Source organism: Myzus persicae, unplaced genomic scaffold (genome assembly GCF_001856785.1).
Source record: "Myzus persicae strain clone G006 unplaced genomic scaffold, MPER_G0061.0, whole genome shotgun sequence".
NCBI lineage: Eukaryota > Metazoa > Arthropoda > Insecta > Hemiptera > Aphididae > Myzus > Myzus persicae.
In genome coordinates this window covers 258,080-280,768 of record NW_019102045.1, presented here as the reverse complement: position 1 = coordinate 280,768, position 22,689 = coordinate 258,080, and the positions used below count along the sequence as shown (strand labels likewise).

General features: G+C 27.4%; 5 protein-coding genes across 8 annotated transcripts; 2 read left to right on the top strand and 3 right to left on the bottom strand.

Moving 5' to 3' along the window:
* Positions 1 to 974: 974 nt before the first annotated feature.
* Positions 975 to 5,190, bottom strand: LOC111031080 (ruvB-like 2). The gene is made up of 11 exons (XM_022310866.1): positions 4,983 to 5,190; positions 4,794 to 4,907; positions 4,611 to 4,731; positions 4,388 to 4,538; positions 4,166 to 4,328; positions 3,998 to 4,107; positions 3,775 to 3,893; positions 2,356 to 2,468; positions 2,056 to 2,276; positions 1,715 to 1,968; positions 975 to 1,119 (listed from the first exon to the last, which is right to left on the bottom strand). Exons 1-11 carry the CDS (start codon positions 4,986 to 4,988, stop codon positions 1,049 to 1,051), a joined length of 1,443 nt encoding a protein of 480 aa, XP_022166558.1. The 5' UTR covers positions 4,989 to 5,190; the 3' UTR covers positions 975 to 1,048.
* Positions 5,191 to 5,296: 106 nt separating this feature from the next.
* Positions 5,297 to 7,064, top strand: LOC111031083 (nuclear envelope phosphatase-regulatory subunit 1). Its single transcript, XM_022310872.1, has 4 exons — positions 5,297 to 5,669; positions 6,302 to 6,373; positions 6,437 to 6,571; positions 6,643 to 7,064. The coding sequence occupies exons 1-4, from the start codon at positions 5,642 to 5,644 to the stop codon at positions 6,789 to 6,791; spliced, it is 384 nt and encodes a 127-aa protein (XP_022166564.1). The 5' UTR covers positions 5,297 to 5,641; the 3' UTR covers positions 6,792 to 7,064.
* Positions 7,065 to 8,213: 1,149 nt separating this feature from the next.
* On the bottom strand, positions 8,214 to 10,037 carry LOC111031082 (U6 snRNA phosphodiesterase). The gene is made up of 5 exons (XM_022310871.1): positions 9,711 to 10,037; positions 9,330 to 9,493; positions 9,074 to 9,239; positions 8,835 to 8,991; positions 8,214 to 8,452 (listed from the first exon to the last, which is right to left on the bottom strand). The coding sequence occupies exons 1-5, from the start codon at positions 9,767 to 9,769 to the stop codon at positions 8,279 to 8,281; spliced, it is 720 nt and encodes a 239-aa protein (XP_022166563.1). The 5' UTR covers positions 9,770 to 10,037; the 3' UTR covers positions 8,214 to 8,278.
* Positions 10,038 to 10,134: 97 nt separating this feature from the next.
* LOC111031078 (TELO2-interacting protein 1 homolog) lies at positions 10,135 to 16,929 on the top strand. 3 transcript variants are annotated; one of them, XM_022310864.1, is made up of 17 exons: positions 10,135 to 10,336; positions 10,433 to 10,673; positions 10,740 to 10,876; positions 10,940 to 11,117; positions 11,664 to 11,835; positions 11,899 to 12,161; positions 12,506 to 12,714; positions 12,782 to 12,964; positions 14,314 to 14,544; positions 14,617 to 14,889; positions 14,948 to 15,159; positions 15,223 to 15,479; positions 15,546 to 15,681; positions 15,744 to 15,934; positions 15,994 to 16,222; positions 16,290 to 16,418; positions 16,508 to 16,585. In XM_022310864.1, the coding sequence occupies exons 2-17, from the start codon at positions 10,459 to 10,461 to the stop codon at positions 16,583 to 16,585; spliced, it is 3,093 nt and encodes a 1,030-aa protein (XP_022166556.1). In that variant the 5' UTR covers positions 10,135 to 10,336; positions 10,433 to 10,458. The 3 variants fall into 3 exon arrangements, 2 of the variants coding, with proteins under 2 accessions (XP_022166556.1, XP_022166557.1); XR_002604163.1 differs by lacking the exon at positions 16,508 to 16,585 and having other exon boundaries at positions 16,152 to 16,222; positions 16,290 to 16,406; XM_022310865.1 differs by lacking the exon at positions 10,135 to 10,336 and having other exon boundaries at positions 10,459 to 10,673; positions 16,508 to 16,929.
* A 758-nt stretch (positions 16,930 to 17,687) lies between these two features.
* On the bottom strand, positions 17,688 to 22,193 carry LOC111031081 (golgin-45). 2 transcript variants are annotated; one of them, XM_022310868.1, is made up of 6 exons: positions 21,986 to 22,193; positions 21,536 to 21,906; positions 21,186 to 21,460; positions 20,987 to 21,115; positions 20,731 to 20,926; positions 17,688 to 18,013 (listed from the first exon to the last, which is right to left on the bottom strand). In XM_022310868.1, the coding sequence occupies exons 1-6, from the start codon at positions 21,999 to 22,001 to the stop codon at positions 17,873 to 17,875; spliced, it is 1,128 nt and encodes a 375-aa protein (XP_022166560.1). In that variant the 5' UTR covers positions 22,002 to 22,193; the 3' UTR covers positions 17,688 to 17,872. The 2 variants fall into 2 exon arrangements, with proteins under 2 accessions (XP_022166560.1, XP_022166559.1); XM_022310867.1 differs by having other exon boundaries at positions 21,536 to 22,178.
* Positions 22,194 to 22,689: the final 496 nt, after the last annotated feature.

Genomic DNA, 22,689 nt, shown 5'->3' with positions numbered 1-22,689 from the left:
ATCATGTATCAAAGTTATTTTTTTTAGAGTTACACCAAAAAGCAAAATCGAATTTGTCAAAATAAATGGTTTTTCATAAATTTATTTTTTTTTTAACGATTTTGAAAACTAGTTTTTACTTTTGACTCCCCCTAAGTACTAAATGTCTAAATAGATTCATTTTCATACCTGAAAAGATGAAAAAAATCGAGGCATTTTTACTGCCCCAAAGGGCGATGACACAACACAAATTACAAATCATTATTGTAAAATCAATTTATTCATTGCTCTGACTAAAATCTAAAACAACCTTAAGCCAACATATTGCTGTACTATTATATAATGATTAATACTGTAGCTTCTAATAAAATATATAAGAAATATTACTAAAAAAGCGCTTGACAGCCAATAGACAATTCTAGATGGTAACCTGTCAGCTGTCAGTGTACCACGTTACTTACATCGTTTATCATGTAACTATGTCACCTTTAATTGCAGTAAAGACCTTCAAACTTTAACTTTGAAGGTGGTTTCTAGTATAGCTCTGAAGAAACCAAAAATAAATTTGTTTCTATCATTGATGTATCGGACTGAAAGCAATTTGAATCCTCACTATTAGATAAAAGAATTATTTTATTCATAATTGCATAGTTTTTTTATAATATATTAATCTACACATTTCTTTCACATGAAAAATATGACTGATCAAGTCCATTAATGAGAAAAATTTAAACTAATTTTCCATTTATAATCAGTCAACTATCTTCTTTCTAATTACATTTCATTTTAAATTAATGAACAACAAACAAGTTTCAAATTGGCCGTTACACAAGTTAATCAATTATTCCCCCAAAATTGAATTTTTTTTCTCATAAATTGTTAATGAAAAACTAAAATATATAAAAACAGCAATCAAATAAGAAAATATTAAAAAAACATTATATTTTCAAAAGAACACAATATTTGAGGCAATATAAAATATGGAATTGTGTGAGTAAATTATAATTAATATTTTAATTACAAAACAGAAACTTTATAGTCTAAGACAATTTAACATTAAAAGTTTTAATTATGTAGACGATGCGCTGTTATCTTGTACTTCCATTGAGTCATCATGTTTATCTTCTTCATTTTCAGCATCTGTCAAACATAAAAATATACTTTTAATTAAGGGTACATGGGTTGTATGCACATATGTAATAAATCTAAATATCCTATGCCAATTATTAACATATTATTGCTAACTAATACATTAGACCAGGGGATGTCAACCATTTGTCATATTAATTTTCTGTGAACTGTGTAATAAATGTACATTTATAAAAATAAACATAATCTATACAAATAATATTGTGCTCGTTATCTGAGTGTGAATGAAATATTCAATACTGGTATTTTTATGCTTAATTTTGTGCAGTATAATATTATGTCATGATAATATGATCATAAACATGATAATGTTTAATTTTAAGTTAACTGTACATTTTATAATTATTATTTTTTAAACGGTTTGTCTCATTTGAATATAATAATAGTTTAAGTAATTACTGATAAAAATGTTGATATTTAAGCTATTGATTAATTTTGATATCACTGTAAAAAAAGAATTAATAACCATCTATCAATCTAAATTAAATTAATGTTAGTTTAGTACAGCACTTGAAAACATTTATCAATGTAAAAAAATTTACATCAGACATCTGCATTACACTATAACAATAACTCTTACACTAACCTGTTATTGCATAATGATCAAACATATATTCTTTTTGATATTCTTTCATAAGCTGAGTTGAACGTTCTTCATCCAAAAACAGTCTGTATACCTTTTTAACATCATCTACAGTCACTTCAGTCGCTTTACGTTTTCGGCATACTAAGTGGGCAGTTGTTATCAATTGAATGCCGTATCGCAGCGAAGTTGATTTACTGATCTTAGCTAAAATGGACAGGGCATCTTTGGATATTTCACAGTCTTCTTCTTCAGCCCTAATATATTTTATCAAAGCAACAATTAGTTTCATTGCAATAAAAATAATAGCTATTATATTTAAGCTACAAATGATTGATAAATACCTAATTTTTAAGATTTGCTCTAATTCATTTTCAGAATAGGGTTGGGTCATAATAATGACCATGCGGTCAAGTAAATCAAGTGGTACACCATGAGGTGATTTATAGTTTGTTCCTCGAATGTTTGTCACTCCACGGTTGGTGGCTGTTATTACAATTGGTGCAATTTCATTTTCTAATGCTCTATTCAGGAATGAAAAACATTCTATGTCTAACATGTGCACCTAAAATGAGATACATTAATATTTAACATGAAACACTCTGCCAGTAGTATCAATAATAATAAATAATAATCATAATTACTTCATCAATGAAAAGAACACCTGCTAATAATTCAGCTTTTCCCTCTTCACGCCATTCGCTAACTTTACAGTTAATTTGGTCTCTAACTTCTGACTTTATTTCACCCGTGTCACCTACAAACAAAAAAATAGCAAAAACAATTAATTATAATACTAAAATAATACTATAATTAATGAATTTTAGTTTTTTTTAGAGCAAGATCTTAACATATACTATCTAAAAATAATGTTCATTTTTTTTTAAAATGTTGAACATTTTAAAAGGAGCACTCAGTATTTAATGTTAATTATAAAAGCATTGGTTGCTAAATTTTTTAACACTCAATGATCAGCGAAAGTACTCAGCACTAAAAGCTTTGGTTAATAGTTATTCCTAAGAAAAGAATAGAATTAACATTTAGGCCCTAAATAAATGGTTTAATGCTAATATTTAAATATTTGATTTATAATATGAAGGAACAGCTAACACTAAATAATAATTAAATTATGTAGGAGTGACTACTCATCATTAATGGTAAAAATAATTGCAAGATAAACTCAACATATCAGGTATACTTTAATTTGAATATTTTGTTAAGTTCAAGCATATCAATGGCGATTAAGAAAAGCGTATCCAGCTACAAAAATAACATTGTTCTAGGAGATCTATATCAAGTTTTCTCAGATTGGTTAGAATTGACTAGTAGTGTATGGTGATCTGAGGGGAGTTTACTGCAGAATATACTGATAAATGAACCAAATGGTAATTGCCCTAGAGTTGGACCCTAGAAATGACAGCAAGATGAATGAAGATATTATAAGAATGGTAACAGACAGTGAAACTTGATATTAAAACCTATAACAATGGACAATAAAAAAAATAGAGAAACTTTGTAGAAACTGGAAATCTTAATGGCCAGTAAAGCAAAAACCAAAATTGTACACAGTTAACACTGAGAAATTCTCAAACTGTGATCAGCGAACCCCTAGGGTTCCGTAAGAGTAATATAAGGACTCTGTGAACATAATATCTGAATTGAATTAAAATGAAATAATATTAGGCTTATCATGTTTATTTTAATAATAATAATCTGCATATTATTTTGATTCCTAGCCAAAAAAGATAATAGTTGCGAGTTTGATGAATTGTTTTAATTGTTTATGATTATATTATGAAAAACCAAATTAATAAGCAAATCATTCATGTGGCATTGTTTTATGAATTGTGAATATTTTATAGCATTCCTAATTTATATGGCTCTGTAGAATTTTCTCAGCAACATAAATGCCCCACAAACAAAAAAGTTTGAGAACCACTGAGTTAACAGATACCTGTTAAAAATAAAATAAAAAAAATATATCCGAAGAAAAAACTGCAAATGATTTATAAAATTATACTCATTTCAATACACATGGAATAACTAATGATATTTTATTATACCTGAAAATAAAGCGAGAAAACCATGTGTCCTAGAATTAATCACATCAATTTCATGTAACGTAACTGTATGTACAACTTCTTTGCGTTTTTGAAGTTCGCCTTCTGGACACTGCACAAATCTAATCATAATTTGTTTGTTAGTATCATTCATTTAGTTAAAAGAAAAAACTGATATGACACAAATGTAATGGTATAAATTTACAAATTATACTGATTAACTTACCTAGTTTGTGGGCCAGATGCATCATAATCTCTTGATCTAGTAAATGACCGTCCAATTTTGTTAACTTTGCCACTGGCAACATCAATAGTCACAACGTCTCCGGCCAAAACCTTGCCATAAAATTAATTAATTAATTTCAAAAACATCAAATAAACAGATTTTAATTACTTTTTCTTTTAACAAAGCTTCAATCATTTTGTTTCCAAGATCATAAACAGTCTCCATGTCAGTAGTTCTCATAGTTAACTTTCCTACTTTAGACCCTGTTCCTGTAACTGGACGCTCTATTTGGAACTCTACTACTTCACCTTCAATAATCTCACTTTCCTCCCTACAAAATATTATGGTTTAAAATGGTGTAACTAAACATTCAAGCAACTGAATACATACTTAATACGAACACCAATTGATTTACGGATGGCTTGAGTCAGTGCTTCTGTTTTGCTCATTTCTAAACTATATATCTCTGAACCAGACATGCAAGTAAACGGTGTATCAGAACCCAAAGCTTGTGCTAATGCCATGGCAATAGCAGTCTTTCCTATGAAAAAGAAACCAAAATATATGTCCAGTTAATGTTAGTACAATAAGTAGTCAGTGAGTATCAAATTACCTGTGCCAGGTTCACCGGCGAGTAGAACAGACCTTCCAGCAATCTTCTCCTCTTTTATCATATCTAATACAACGCCCATGGCCTTGCGAGCTTTCAACTGACCAACCAGCCCCTGTGAAACCTAAAATCAACCAAAATTATCAGACAACATTGAACAGGATACACTTATTATGAAATACAAACATTTCTTGGTTCCCTGTTGTCGTCCAACCCAAGTCCACGTATGTGAGAATGGGCACCGATACGTTCTACACGGGAAATCTCCCGGACTTCTTGCACCTTGGCTACCGCCGCTGCCTGAAATCATAATTATTTGTGGTAATTTATCATAGATAAGTAAACAAAATATCAAAAAACCGCAACAATACTTACGGACATGGTAGTATAGGGAGGTAAACGGATTTGGAACTATCCGCAGATATTTTTTTTAAGTCACTCAAGAGACAAGGAGACACGAGCGGAAAAAGTGTTATGAGCGTTCGTAACTATAGAAAATATTACAAACATCGATCAACCAGAAATCTGATACAAAAATGGCAGAAAAACACAAAATTTGTTTTTTTATTTGGTCACATAAGAACATAACCTACAAATAACGTTCGGCGGGAGAAACATTATCATCAGGCTTGAAGTGACGAACGTTTTTCAGATGTCGATTTCTCATTTCTCAAGTGTCGAATATTTTTCATACAATTTTAATAGGAAGTCCGTTTCGATATCAGACAACGTCGTGTTTACTCTTCGAGATCGTTGATAAAAAAAAAAACACAACTGTCAACGCGATACGTTCGTAAACACTGTCATTAATTGTCAAATATTTTTCGAATATCAGATTAATTCGACTTTGTTTACCCTTGGACAACTTAACACGCGATTCGTAAGGAACACACCGATGACACCTGTGGTCGCATATATCGTGGCCAGATGAGAACGACGGACGTCTTCTTCCCGATCGCGATGAGTTGGACAACGTAAGGTCGATCTTACCCGGGACACCGACTGAGTTACTGAACCCGCTGGTAGACGAAATAATGTCGTACGAACAGACTGCTTGCGACGGTAAAATATGTCATGTCGACTTCTGATTAAACCCTCAAGTCTAAAAGCTTCTCACTCGAATAAAATAGCTCGCCGTTGACTTTTTACTCTTCGACATACTACACCAACCGACCATTGTTTGTATTGTTCATTTGGATACAGTTTCGTGGGCACGGTCAATTGTCAATAATTTTGTACACCAGACACTCGAGTTTTTTTAACATAGAACTGTATGAGCATTCTATTTTCTATAGCAGTGTCATTGTTGGCTAGGCTTACAACAAATATTTTTAATGCTCAATTCCCACTGGGTGGAGATGTTCTGTAAAAGAATGATTCCAAATTAAACAGGAATTCGTAGTTAATTTTATTCCAGTTATATACTATACTAATTTGTATACCTACTTACAAGAGCTTTGCCTAAAATACATTAATAAATTTAATTCTCAATATATTTTTACAATATTTAACATAAATACATATACATTTAATTTATCAGAGTAAAGAACCTTAAATCACCAGAAAATAACACTTAAAAATCTTAATGCATAGATGTTAAAATGTTTAAATAATTTTGTATTTAAAACAATATTATAAAATGCACATACATGTGAACTAAAAATTTGATTAATATATCAAAATAATTGTTATAGATCTTAAAGCTTTTGAGCGGCGACTAACAGAGGTGATTGCTTCCATCAAGCCAATAACTAATCGATGGCGAAGTAAGAACATTTTTTTTCTAAGTATTATGATAATATGTAAATGTAATTTCTTATTTTTTTCAGCAATTTTAGCTATTTCGACATTAAGTGCTTCAATAGGCGCCTATTATTGGTTGACAGATCCTCAAACAGCTAAAGTATCATTTGTTCAATCGCTGTACAATCATTTATTGTTTACCATTTCTTCTATAATGCTTAGTAAGAAAACTTAAGATATTGAAAAATTAACAATGGTGTTTAATTTATTGTTTTAATTGTATTTTAAATAGTGATATTACTCTTAACTGGAGTACACAAAAAAGTTATAGCAACATCAATAATAACGTCACGTGCGAGGCAAGTGCTAGCTGATTTTAATATGTCTTGTGATGATTCTGGAAAACTAATACTTAGGCCAAGGCCTCAACAAAATACATGATGATAAATTCACAATAACATGATGTTCTATTTATTTTGTTTTTACTCTGTCAGTATAAGCGTTACATAATAATTGTTTATGAATGACAAGACACCCTACTGTAACGAGTAAAATCTATCATTTTGAATTTTAATGTATCTAATATACAATGTGCTTAAATTTGGGTGTTACTGTTACTAAACAGGTTTGTATTTGATGTGTTTCATGGTTATATACATAATATAATAAATATTTAAATATTATGTATTATTAATAAACTGATATAGATATTCATTATATGAATTTAATGCATTTGTTTTCTTAATCTGAAATAGAAAGTATTTAAAACATACTTATCAAAAAATCTACTTAGGTCAGAAGTTCCTAATATTCTGTGGCACACAGACGACAGACCCATTTAAAAATAATCTCTGAAGCCACGCCCCCCCCCCCAAATGTATGTGCCAAAATGTTGAATTATTTTCATTCCTTTATTTATATTTTTTCCAATTATTTTGAATAATTATAGGAATTTTCATTTTTATCCTCACTAAACAACTAACTCCTATTAGAGGCCACTCGCATAGTAGAAGTTCACAACATTGTATGCACCATATACCTCGTATACAAAAGAAAAAAACATTGTAAAATCAATACATTCATTCCTCTATCCAGATCTAAGAGTATAAATAAATCTTATTTTGTAATTTAATCATAATTTATTTACCATTAACTTTACCTGCTATATGAATGTTAACTTTTTTCACTATTGATTATTTTCTTACAAACTTAACTTGTTTACATTCTAAACCCGAATCCTTAACATATTGTATTTGAATATAACTTAATGAACATTTTTATATCTAATTATACTCTGTCCAGCGAGAGAATACTCTACTTTTGTGCATCCTTCCACATCATCTCGCCAATAAAACCGGTTCACCTATGATATGGTAACACGTGGGTGGGAGGGATCAGATTTGGTCAGTGAGCGGCACATTCTCTCGCTGGACAGAGTATAAACAAATAATTGATGACTTGATTTCATAGTTAATAGTTTAATACTGCATTATATAACATATAGATAAATCTGATATTAATGTTATTTATAATAATTAGGGAGCAGATTTTGAGGTACTTGAAAGTTTAAAATATTTTCTAAGTATTCCATTAAAAAAATTCACATCAATGTGCTAAGTGTTTTTTGGATTGAATCACTCTTTTACTAAATTTAACGACTAAACAATGTTATAATGTTAATACTTAATAATAACTATATATGTATATTTTTTTGGATTGAACTTAGTTAAAATATTAGTTAATAAAATATAACTTTTAGTCAAACATTATAATTGTCAAAGTTTGGACCAGATCAACCAAGATAAATTTAATGACGTCATACTTGGTTATTAGAATATGCTATAAATAAAAAAGTGTGTAGCCTTAAAAGATATATTATACTATATGAATAGGTAAATATTATTTATTTTCATGCACATCAGACATTATTAAACGAGATCAAAGTTATATTTTTTATTACCAGTTTTACACATAAGATTGTCAACTGTTAAACTACGAGAAGTGTCAACTTCTATTTCTAATTCTAATGATTTTAATTTAGTCCTTAGCTGACTAGATTGATCGCCCAAACACCAAGCAACACTCAAATGAAATTGTCGATCCTTGAACAAAAATTAACAGTTTAATTAAATAAAAACATATTATATACATATTATATACTATATATTATAAAAACTAAAAAGTATTGTTTAAGTATGTGGACAGCCAGATAAACCACTTAATCTCTTTTATTAATATTATTTAAAAAGTTAATATTAATATTAAATAGTGAGAAAAAGAAAATTTATCATTGAGTGCATGAATATTGAAGAAAAATCAAAACGAGCAATAACTTTAAAAATTGGTAACTGTGAGTAACATATTGTAATTTTTAAAATAAGCTAAAAAAACAGTTTAAAAAAAAACTTATTGATTGTGTCTCTTTATTTTGGTTATTGTGCTTTTATTATAATTAGGTGCTATTTTTTCTTTCTATATACTCACTTCATAATATTTTGGCAAATTATAGTCAGACAAGACATTGTCAAGTTGATCAACACATTGAGATAAAACTTCTGCAGGATGTGCAAGAAAACCAATAAATGTCCTACTACTATTTTCATTACAAAATACCTCTAAGTTTCCAAAAGTGACTGTAAATCTAAAAAAAATGTTATTCACATGTTAAAATTGCATCAAAAATAAATCATTAATGTTATATTGGAAAATAGGTATATGAAAACCTTAAAATTGTTGACAATTTGGATTTCACATCATTGATAAATCGTTGTATCCAATGATACTGAAGTACAACTGTTTTCGTAAGGCTGATGTGGGGATGTTTAATAATTTCTAGGCCAAATTCGGTCAATTTATCTTGAACAATCTCCACTAAATCCATGTCTGGACCTTTAAACAAAATATATAAGGTACGTAATTATTAGAAACGACTCAAGAACTACTCAACAGTAGATACAAGATATAAAACTACAGACTCACAAGGTACATAAACGTAAGTAGCCCAATTACCACGTTCATGTTCAAACAACCGAGCACGTCCTTGGTGGGAATCAGGTTCATCTTTTGGCTTTGGATGATAGAGTCTACCGTCAAACATTAAGGCAATGGCTTCAGGTACTGGTAACACTTTTTGAACAGGTTCACTAAGGTGTAAAACAACAATTGTCTATACTCAATTATTATCATCAACCAAAATTTTTAGTCTGTAACGCCCAAGTCACAGGCACAATAATAAAATAAGGATAGTTTAATTATAATACCACAGATTAAGTTAAACTTAAAATAAAGACACATATTATCTGTTTCATTTAATTTCAAATCAGTGAGAATATTACTATATAATATTATTAATATAGTTACTCATGCTCGCCATCGCTTTCCCCGCTGTCTCCACTGTAACACTTTATTAGGTCCATCATATAATCGGGTGGAGAATATAATAATATTCGACGCCAATAATAATATATTGGTAGGTATTATGATAAATTCACCGTCGTTTGTCGAAATACTTGTCAAATCTCTCGTCGACAATGAATTGTAACAACAGTAAATCTTAGACATTTAAAAATATCAACATAATACATACTGTAAATGATTTACATTAACTTTTATGACTTATTAGATCAAAAGATTTTGAAAACGACCAAAAGTTCCAATACGGAACATTTTCAAAAAATCCAAACTGAAAAATCGTTATCATGCGGCGATTCAATCTGTGATTGTCACTGAGGTAGATAAGAATATACCACGGCCACGGATTAATACAGTACCATCTCAAATCGTGACCACGGCTATTTACCTCAGGTATATTAGTCCATGCTGATAGCGCAAGCCGCGACTGGAAAATTGGGTAAATAGTAATATCATGAAATTCAAATCAAACCGCCCGAAATCGGTGTCATTACTTATTACTCAGATTAGTCATTACATATTTTTTAAGTGAAATTGATATTAACAAATTCGGGTTTATCTACACTTTTGGACAGGTAAAATATTTTTATTTTAATATTGTGGTTGTCGGTTTAGTTATCTACAGACTACAATGTCAAGGTAAAAAATATTAGTATACATTTTTATCCTAGGTAGCGTATGTGTTTCATTTCGTCAAATGGACAGACTTGTCAATACAATGTCTACGGAAAAGGCACATTTTCAAAAAGCATTCAGCACATTAAAACCGGCCTGTGACGCTTTCATAACTGAACCCAATGATGTAAACACCAAGCTCTTAAAGAATGCATTGTTAATGGTTCCAGAATATGCTCTTACACAACTTCAGCCGTACGTTCTAATCCCACTGGAAATTCATTTAAAAACCAACAAGTGCGTATGATTATATTCTATTTGAGTCTGTTTCAATTAAAAGATCACGCACAATATGTTTTCTAGATCTAACTGTACGTTAAATGTGTTGGATGTGCTGACAACTTTGTTGAAAAAAACATCTATTAGTTTGTGGCCTACGTTTATGCGAATATATAAAATGTTGGTAGAAAAGTTGTCTGTTGAAAAAAAACCAGATATAGGTTTGTATGAATTTTTTACATGTGTATTAATTTGTTAATTGTTATTAGTCAATTATATTATAGCGATGAATTTGAATGAAGATATCAAACTGTCAATCATTATTGCTCTTAACTTATTGGTTGAAAAAGCTGATATTGTTGTATTGAATCAAATGTATAGTGAAGCAGATTGCAAACATGTTGGATATTTGATATACTTATGCACAACAGTTATAAAAAAGGAAAAAATGAATACTCTTAGGTTTGTACGTTTAATTATACATAAACTAAAAATGTATTGAATGCATTTATATAATAGCCTAATAATTTATTCTGATAGTCTAGTTCAGAGATGGCGAACCTATGACATGCTTGTCACTCTATGACACGTGCACACTATTTTAGTGATACACACAAATGTGTAAAAGTTTGATAATATTAAAGTTTTTGAAAAAAAATTGAAGGGTCATTGAACTAGTTGACACTCAGGGAAAACAAAATCCAACCAAAATTTTTATTTGACACGCTGGTACAAAAAGGTTCGCCATTCCTGGTCTAGTTCAATAAAGTAAGATACATATTTATGATCTGTCTGTTTGTAAATATTAATATTAATAAATGTAACTAACATCTGAATTATTATCTTAGATATAACTTGTAATTTTATTAACAATATTAAAACTAATAAAAGTATATATGTAACTACTTATTGGCTTAATTTTGATTTAAAATAAATTGTTTTTAGATATCCTGATTAAATCTTTTGTAAATGTATTAACTAAGTTACTTATTTTTTTAAATTTTATAGAGTGGAAGCCTTAAAATGCATTGGATTGCTATCATCTATTTGGGATAAAAACATTGATTCTAATAGTCGTTTTCAAATTATTCAAAGATTAATTAAATTTGTACCGGGTGTTTTGTCTGTTAGTAGTATCATAGTTAATGCTACAGATATCCAGCACCATTCAATAACGGTGGTAAGATAATTACCATAAGTTAACTTCTCTCAGTATTCTATATATCTTATAAATATTTTCAAGGCTGCTTTAAATTTGTGGAGTACAATTACTTCTCTAATAATTTGTGACGATCATGTGATAGAAGATTGCAATCCATATTTAGGAGAATCAATTAGTAGTGTGAAAAAGGATGACAAGAAAATAATAAATGATTGGATTCAGGAAAACCGTACAAATTTTAATCTAGTAGCCACACATATGATTAAAACAAGAGAGCATCAACACTGGAGAGTTAGACTTCAATTGGTTCGTTCTTGTGATGAGCTGCTGAGCAAATGTGCAAGGTAAGCAATAACATAATAAAAAATTTAATCTATTTGTTCAGCATTGACATTTTAATAAATTATTGTCATTCATAGTTTTACTTTTTATAAATTATGTTATTCTGTTCTTATTTCTTTTACTGCTGATTAAACTAAAACAAATTAAACAAGTTTTAAATTTATACCAACAAAAGTGTTGACGTTTTTTTATTCAATAAAAAAATTAGAAAAATCACTACTATAAAACAATCAGCTTTTCCTAGTCTCAGATTTTTTAGCTTGTAAACTTAATAGTATCCATGATATTTTTATTAATTCTTGTGGTATTTTCTTGTGGTCATTATTTATTTTATGTATTTTATTAGTTCTATGAAATCTTCAATAACAAATTTAATTGAGACATTAATTGTTTTGTCCGATGATGAACAACCAGAAGTTGAAAAACTAGCTAATGAGTCTGTGGATAAATTACATAAAATATTTGATGGACAAAATAAGAAGACTCTTTTAGAATTATTAGAGGAAAGTTTTTATATTTTATTATCTAGAATCCCACGGTTTATTAGAACATCCAGTAAGATATTTGCTTCAACATAAACCTTAAACATTGTTCTATAGTTAATTGTTATATTTTTTTTTAGATTATATTAAACAAAAAACCGAATTATCTTTATTGTCTGGATATATAAAACTTTTTGGTAAGACTCATTTATCACGAGTGCTCAATTCATATGTTCATCTAGATCGTTTAACAACAGTCCTAATTCAAATATTAGAGCTAGAATATAAAACAATTACCTTATTAGAAGAATCATCAATTAGAGGTAATTATAATGTGCTGTTTAATCTTGATCATATATTATTAATTAAAATATTTATAGTTTCTTAAATATTATTTCAATATATTTTAAATAAATAGATGGAAGAATTTAAACCAATTTGTTTTGTTTAATCATTGTTAAATGTATTTATAATCAATAGTTTAATACAACTCNGCAGGAAAAAAATCCCCAGACTACAATTTTACTCACAAACACATGCAAATTATTGAACAAATATTATTTTAAATTCTAATATCAGTGTAGTTACCAACATTATTAATATTTAATTACAAATATATACTTATAGTGTAGTTATTATTATTGTATGGTATATAAGTACAAGCAAGCAAATAAAATTAGTAATATTCAGAATAAATACATATATAAAAATAAAAATAAATAAATAATGTGAATGGTTTTTGGTAACTGTGAATTGGTAAAATATAGTGTTGTGTTCTTCTTTAGAGTATAATGTTGAGGATTTTAATCCAATTAATAGCTTTGTCCTTAGCGTAGTGAAGTTCCTGCATTGATCCTTTAAATGCGCGGAGGGGACAGTATAGTGTAGTAATATAAACTTAAAATGTAGAAAATGTTCAATTTGTATACCTAAGGATTGAAAGTTGAAAATATTACATTTCTTGAAATATTTTGACGATAATTATAAATATAATATTATTAGTAGGGGTTTTTATAACTTTTACTTTATATAGATGCAATAAAAAAATTATAAAATTAAAATAACTATCAAACAACAGTTAATGAATGTAGGTATTCAAAGTTCAAAATATAGCATATAAAAATATTTTGAATAATCGATATATGTCAAATAATATAAATAATTACCTTATATTAAGGATTATCATAGGTACATTCTACAATACTACACCGTAAATGACAATAGGTAACATTTGAAGTTCTTAATTCTTATATCAGATATAATATAGGAAAAGTAAAAAAAAAATTATTTTTGAGATTTAATTTTACAGAATTATATATAATATTGCAGTTTAAAAGAAAATATTATTATTATATATATAAAGTATATATTTGTTATTAAATTTTAATAATTATGATAATTAGTATTGTTAAGTACATTAATTATCGTTTAAAGAAATACTTGTTCAATAATTTGCATGTGTTTGTGAGTAATATTGTAGTCTAGGGATTTTTATTCCAATTACCGTGTAATATGCCCAAATGAAATCTGTTAATTTATTATGATTAATTATTCCACATTGCAGTACTTGTTTAAATACTACTACTGCTAATAATGAATCGTGCAAATATTTGTTTTATTTTAATTCCATAAAAATTATATTTAATTGATTATTGTGTTTTTTTTCAATCAGATCTAAATTGCATACAAAATATAACTACTGATATGTTTATAAATGCACCTTGGAAACAACTGATACATTTTAACGATACTTCAGCGTTATATAAGATAGAATGTATTTGTAAATTAATTGGGTTGTATGGTGACTGTAATTTTATTGGTCGATATTTAATGGATTTATTTGAATCAAAAATAATGTATCGAAAAGAGATAACACTATTAATGAATATGATTCTTTCAGAAAGTAGGTATCTATCTTAAATGATATATTTTATTATTTTATTATAATCTTAATAATTATTTTATTTGGTTTTAGACAGTGGAGAGTGTCATTACAGTATTGTGAGGGATGTAATAGATTTGTATTTAGAATGTGATTTTTGGTATTTGCCTACTAGTATTGAAAATGATTCTACAACAAATATAGCTGATGCACAAAAAAATGTTGTACAAATTTGTCTCATGACTGAGGGATTAGCTAAGTTGGTTTCATCACTACCTGTGACTCGACAACATTTGTGCCTAATTCACTGTTTATATCCAATACTAGAACGTGTTGGCTCCGAACATGGCCCTATTTCATTAGCTGGTAATATTTTGATACCTTTTAAACTAACTAGATTATTTACACAATTTTCATACTTAAGGTCAAGGAGCAATAGCATTACTTGCTCATTCTGGAGGATATAGCAATCCAATCGATCTTGTTATAAAAAATTCTGATTATTTATCTCATCATTTCACTAACAAGCTATGGTCACTCAGTAAACATCCTGAAGTATTAAATGCTTTAAAAGTGGTTATGAATCTAAACAACAGTGATGATCTACTACAATCCTTCCACACGATGGTTACTGATGTGAGTTGGACAAATGTTTGTTTCAATAAAGTTTAAATGTTTATTAAATTCCATAATTTAAAGGTCCTTGTTCAGAGTTGTGATGTTCATCGTACAGAAAATATGTATTCTTTTATGAAAGTGTTTCATATATTCGTGATGTGTGTGAGAAAACGGGAACAAAAATGTACATCATTAACTGATTGTGTAGAAAAACCAAAATCTTCAAATAACTGTGTAATAGAAAATATTTTGGGGTATCACAAAATGATGACCTTGGATTTGGAAAATAATTTGGATGATGAATATTGGAAAAATGAAGCCGATAGCAATGCACCATGGTACAATTATTTACATTGTTATTCATTAATAACTCTTAAAATAAGCTTAAAGAATTTTCATTTCAGTGAAAACAGTGAAAACGTTGATGAAGATGATGAAGATAACAAAAAATCATTACCACCATATATTCAAATGGTCCTCTCTATAATGAAACGTGTATTGCATTATTTACCATCAAAACACAATTCTCTTCCTTTACAAGTATTTTATTCATTAATCAATTTATAGATTTTGTGAGATAATGCATATCATTTTTCTTGTAGATTCTAAATGAAGGTCTAAATGTAATATCAAACTATGAAAACCAATTGTTGCCAATGGTTCATAAAATATGGTCACCACTGTGTACTAAATTCAATAACAATACTGATGATATAGTGTTTCGTGAAGCGTTCAACGTGTTGACCACAATGGCATCCACAGCTAAGGATTTTATTCGTTCCCGTTCACTTAAGTAGGTTAGAAAAATAAATACAAAATAAATATTAAAAGGTGATTTTTACAAATTTCTAGGCAAGTTTTGCCAACCATAATAGACCGCTTGGCATCTAGTGCAAAGCAAAGTAATAATATTCTAAAAGGAAGTGTTTACTTAACTAGTCATAAATATAAAATGCAGCATACCATATTGAGTGGTTTAGCAGATTTTGTATTAAATTTGAATTTTTTAGAGAAAGATATGTATGATGTGTCCAATTCAGTTGCACATTATTTAAAAAAAGACCAGCCAATTGAATTGCAGGTATTTAATATATTTTATTTTTAAAATTTAAGAACTGAATATTAAAAATATTATGCATGTATGATAGAATAAGTCTAAAGAATTCTACAGAAAACTGTATGAAAAACATTCCGATTTTGTATGGATTTATTTACAATCATTGATATTAGACGAATACGAGTTTAAATCTGAGCATGTACGACTTCCTACGATTAAGGTACATATATCATTATATCAATATTGTTGTATTTATTCTCATTTTACATTATCACAAATAAACATTCTATATTGATGTATAATTTTCAGGTTTGCTGTTCATCAATATTTAAAAAATCGAACATTTCAAAAAATGTATCAGAACTACTTGAACTTTTAAACATATAACATTTTTTTATTTACTGTTGTAGATATATTTTTTCTTTAATACTGGTCTGTGATAAATATTGTGTTCCATTTTTACTCAACTCATATTGTATGCTAATTTAGTATATAGGTACCTATATAATAAAATATGAATATTTTTACTATGTCCAATGCTTTTAACTTTAAGTATTTAAGTGTCAATAATAAATGATGTTTTTATTGTTTTTAAAATTTGATTTTATGTAAATGTATTATGGATAAGCTTTATGATCTACAAGTATCATTTTGTTACAATCATCCACAATTCAATACTTTTAACTATTTAGTATGTTAATATTGTGTTAAGATTATAAGTTTTTCTTTGATTTCCTTTGTACTAATTTTTATTCATACCTCAGGGATGGTATAACCATTTTTTTTAAATGTATATAATATAAAACCATTTGGGTTTACAAGATTGGTGATTGCACTACAACTAAAAAATGTACAGTACAAAGTTGTTCTTCCTAATTACTAAATCATTGTTTTTGTCAAGTTGCTGTCATAATGCAGTGTTTCCAATAAACAGGCTTGCGAGTAGCTAATAGATTTATTGCTTTTAAATGATGTAAAACAGAATATGATTTATGATTTTCTGAAAATTCCATGTTTCTATAAGTTATTCATTTGTAATTATATCGATTTTGTCAAAAAGTGGCTTTGTGTAAACATTTTTGTTTGCATCGCTACATGGTACTCCAGAAATTGCTTTAATATGGGTTAACCCTTTCACTGCTCCATACGTAATATTACTTCCCTCTATTTTATAATACGTTTGCCGTTAACCGTGCAACTTTAGGGAACTCTGTCTTGAATTATTTTAAATTTAAATAATTAGATCATGTAAATCTTAAAATTAAAATTTAGATAGAAACTTAAGATATTAAAAATATTGTATTTAATGAAGTACACACAGGTTGCAGAGCATAAATAGTGTAGCAGTAAAAAGGTTGAGTAAACCTAAATATTTTTCAATTTAGAAATTATAAATATATTTTGTTGGTATTTTTTAATTGATTATAGTCAATCACTGTGCAGAAAAATTCATAACAAATATTTATATTTTAACAGTTTTCAAGTTATGTTATAATAATAATTAATATTATATTTGTTCCATAGCCTATTTGGCCAAACAAGATATTATGCGTATAAAAGTTAATTTAATTTTAAACATCAACATAAATTATTAAATTATTATTCTAGCTTATAAAACAAGTAATAAAATATTAAACATTTTTTTTCTTCAAATTTGGTAAACAATAACCTTTTTTAAATAAGTTTAACAGTTCCGGTGCAATGACCACAACATAACTGAATATTAGATTCTAATGCTTGTGATGCTTCCATTATGGCATTACATGTTGCATCTACATTATTCATTTTTTCTCTAGGCATTTTTTGTGTCAATATCTAAAACAAAAAAATGAAATGTTGTATTAATAGACATACAATATATTATTATTATTGTTATTATTATTAAAGATATTTGTAATTGATTTAAAGTTTCACACATTTTTTTAACCAATTTAAGTATATTTTATGTAGGTAGGGAAAATCATCTCTACTTGAATGTGAATAAACCATCATATTATATTCAAAAGCTTAAAATGATAACATCTATGGACATGCATTTACATTTTTCAATTGTATTAAAACAAAAAAAATTTTGTATATATTTATAAATTATAAGGGCAACTTTCAACAGTTAAGTTTAACTGTTGAAAACAATATCTCTAAAAAAAAAAGAATAACTTTAATCTACTCATTTTTGCGGTTAGGATATCATGTTAAATACAATTTAGATAAATTATAACTATTAGCATATAGGTAGCCACTTGAAAAATTTTTTAATATTTAAATTATTCACACAAACAATTATTTATAGTGAGCATTTTCAGTTTGAAACAAATGAGTTTTAGTTGCATAATTAATTATCTGATGGCGATATTAGTATATTATTTAATTAAAACTATTTTCACACAAAAATAACTATTTTAATGTTCAATCCAGCATATAATGATAGTTTTTTTTTTATTGGCAAGAGCAATGCCAGGCAAGACAGTTAGTCTCTTGATTTTTTAAGCATGCTCATCAACCTATTTTTATGATTAAATTATGCATGTATTAAAACTCAGAATTTTGGAATTTCTAAATACACTTCAAGTCTATATTTTGAATCATTGAAATTTTTTTGAATCACTTAAGGATGATCCAATGATAATGCAATCTTCAGTTTTTCAAACACGAACCTTAATTTTTAATTACTAAGCAGATATATTTTTTTGAGAATTTAGATACATCTAAATCAAAATTCAAGCTAGTAATTGTTGAGTAATATAACTTAGCATTTTAAGTATAATATGTCTATGGGTTAAGTAGATAGGGGGATTAGACAATTTTAAAAAGTTAGCAATCAATCTTGATTTATTAATATTAATAATTTGTAAAAATTATCCAATTAGGTATAATAAATACTACATCTAACATTACATGTAGTTTTTATTTTTATAAAACCATTTTTAAAGATTATTATCTTTAGTATAAACATTTTGATTCAAATGATGCTTTAACATTTTCAAAAAAAATCAACTGCTCAATAATTTTAAGTAAAAAAGAATAAAAAAATAAAAGTTTGTATCACCACAGGATGCTCTTTCAGTAGTACAAAAGTCTTTAGGTCTACTTAAAGATTCTAAAAATCATAATTTGAATAAATGTACTATTAAAGAGAAAAATGGGGATGGGCATGCTTAAAAAATCACCTTGTATAATATAATTAAAATAAATATATATTATATAGTAAGTAATAAGTATACCATACATCTTGCTATAAATTGATTACAAATATAAAATTAGTAAAATTATTTATATAAAACTGGGTGGTTTCTTTTTTCAAACTTTACAAGCTATTTATTAATTTCAAAAGTACACTTAATGTAAAAACTTTTTTACATATTTGAGTATTTAATAAAAACAAAACACATCATTCAAAATATCTCAGAAGAAAAATGTCCAGAATACCAATTTACATAAAAAATATATAACACGGCATGTTTATGTGGTAAACATAAAAAAGTACAAAAGTCTGAAAACATTATGATTGAAAAAACAAAATTATTTAATAATTTTTAAAAATAAAATTAATTAAAATATTACTGGCAGGACTTATTCTAAAGACTAAAGAACATTTGGGCATATTTTGCGGAGTTTGAAAAATAGATGCACACTTGACAAAATGTTTTGGGTCAAAAATTAACTTTACTTAACTTAATCAAAATCATTGTCTCGTGTAAAATCATACAAACTCACAGTCTCATATAATTTATTTTCTGAACATGATTTGAACAATACTTTGCCATTAATATTTAAATATGTTAATTACCTCTAGTTAACTGTTAATTGTCATTGAACACAATTTACATTAGTACCTACCTATATTAACAATATTATTTATAAGACAGATTATTAGTTTATATTAAATAACAAATATTTTAATGTAATAATTACTTAATCATAAGTATATTGTTTTCATTGTACCAATAAAAACTATTAATACTATAAAAAATCTGAAAATATATTTAAATTTGTTTTGCTGAGATTTTTGATCTCACGTTGTGCAATTTTGAGACTAATGCTAATCTTACCTTTGATTTAATGTTTAAAAATGTGTATATATATTTAAACAATTGAATGTTTATTCAATGAAGAAAAAAAATTACTAGCGGTTGACTATAAATTGATAACATATACGAGAGCTTCTTAATTTTTAACTTTTTTTTTTAGAAAAAGCACTAGATATTAATAATTACTTCTGAAAACTTCCTAAAGAAATATCCAATAATGCTATCAAAATATTATTTCACAACATTGTACATATTTCTTATAAGGTCTTGATTTATGATATTTGTCAAATCTTTCGATACTTTATAAATAAATAACTTTTTTTTAAGGTATCTTATGCCAATAGTAATTCAATACAGTTTTTATCTTTTATTCTATTTTTTGATTATAAGTAAATAATTCAATTTTTTTCAAACAATTTGTGTATTTTTCGAATCTTTTTAACCCAATACTATTATCCTAATGTCCATTGATGTTTTGTGAAAATTTAAATTAGAAACTCATACTTGTTGAGCTTGGGATTCAGCTTGTGTCTGGTGGATAGCAGCATGTACTTGGAGATCTTGAATTTGCGAAGTTAATAAATGTTTTCTAAGTAATAATGAAATTCTGTTGATATCTTCGGCTATTATTGTACTATCTAGCAGTTTTGGTCTATTCGATACTTCAAGTTTATAGTAATTCTGCAATATCTTCAAATTCCTAAATCATAATAATTCGATTAAGATACTAAATCCTTCATACATTTTATTTTTTACTTACTCATGTGCTGATTTTAATAGATGTCTATTTTTTCGATTTTCGTCCAGTACGGTTTGTAATGAAGCTTCTAATTTATCTACTCTATCACATAGAAATGACTTCCATTTAGATAAATCTTCTATTATTAAACTATAAAAATATTTTTTAAATTAAATAAATATATAGGTATGTTTCATAAAAAGGTGATATTTTATAGTACCTGCCAGCTAAAAATTTACTCCGTAACACATCTCGTTCTCCAGCTACTGTTTCTAATTGATCTTGTCGACCAGCTAATGCTCCTGTAAAATTGAGCAATTTGTGTGCCAATAATACTTTATCCTCGGTCAGCATTTGTATTTTGGCTTCGATATCCTCACCAATAGATGCAACAAGCATACTTTTAAGTTCATTATTAACTTGTGCCTGCGAGCCCATTTGGAGATCCATATTAGCTAACTGTATGTTAAGTTTATCAATCTCTTCTTCTAAATTCTAGAATAAAATGTTAAGATATGTATTATTAATTAATAGCTGAAAATATATACTCAGTAATATTAATTTTTTTACCTGTTTTTCTTGAGTCAGCATTGTTATCACATCTTCTTTGTCTTCAGTTACATTGGATACTTTACTGCAATTAGATGCTGTTGATAGTCTTCTTTTAAATATGGCTACTGAAGGTTGACCTAACTCAGGCACTATTGAACGTACTGCTGCCTTGTACGGCTCATAGGGAACAAATTTTGGTTCTTTATCAGGTGACTTTTTAATATTTTGATATTTTTTTGGGCCTGGTGTCATTTCGTGCATAGTTTTACTAGGATGAAATTGCCTGTCATTAGGTAATACTTTATTTCCATTTAATATCTGGTTTGGTTTAACTACTTCATTCTCAGTGTTCTGTTGTGTATCCAAATCATTAGATTGCATTTGTGCATCTGAAGAAGTATTAGAATTTTCCATTTTTACGGTACAGAACCCGTGTATGATTTATTTCAAATAATTAAAAAGACAAACCATTATGTCGTTGCATATTATTTTATTCCTAAATAGTTAGGTACGTTGTTCTGAAGTTCACACGAATTTGATAAATTGGTAATTATTTTCACAGCCTTTATTTTTCATTTAAAATAATTAATTTGATTTATATTACAGACTTAAATACTGAATAAAATAATTTAACTCAGAAATATTAGTTTCATAATAGTATATTACACGTATTCACCAATAAATTATAATAATAAATAAAAAATATGAGAGTATGTCGTTATGATAACAGCATATTGATAAGTATTATCATTCATATGACGTAAGTGTTAAGTGACGATAACAAGATTATTTTGGAATTTTCTATAGTCCACGTTTGATAATAAACTAAACAAATTCCCCAGATATGGATTAATCTTGTTATGCATAAATCATAATAATTTTTGAATTATTATTATTCATATCTGTGAGGAATTCATATAATATCATTGATTTTAATACATAACCATGTGAGTAGGTAATTACTATATAATTAATAATCTTTTTAGCGCTACGAAATACGAATTCCTATTAGGTATTTCAGTATTTGAACTCAAATTATAAATAGGTAGGTTCTAACCTACTATCAAAAATTAAAAATGATTAGGTTCTTAAGCCATTGAAGTCAATATGTAAGCATCCTATATGTTTTTTTTGTATTTAATGTTAAAATTTATTGTTTTAACTTTTATTCT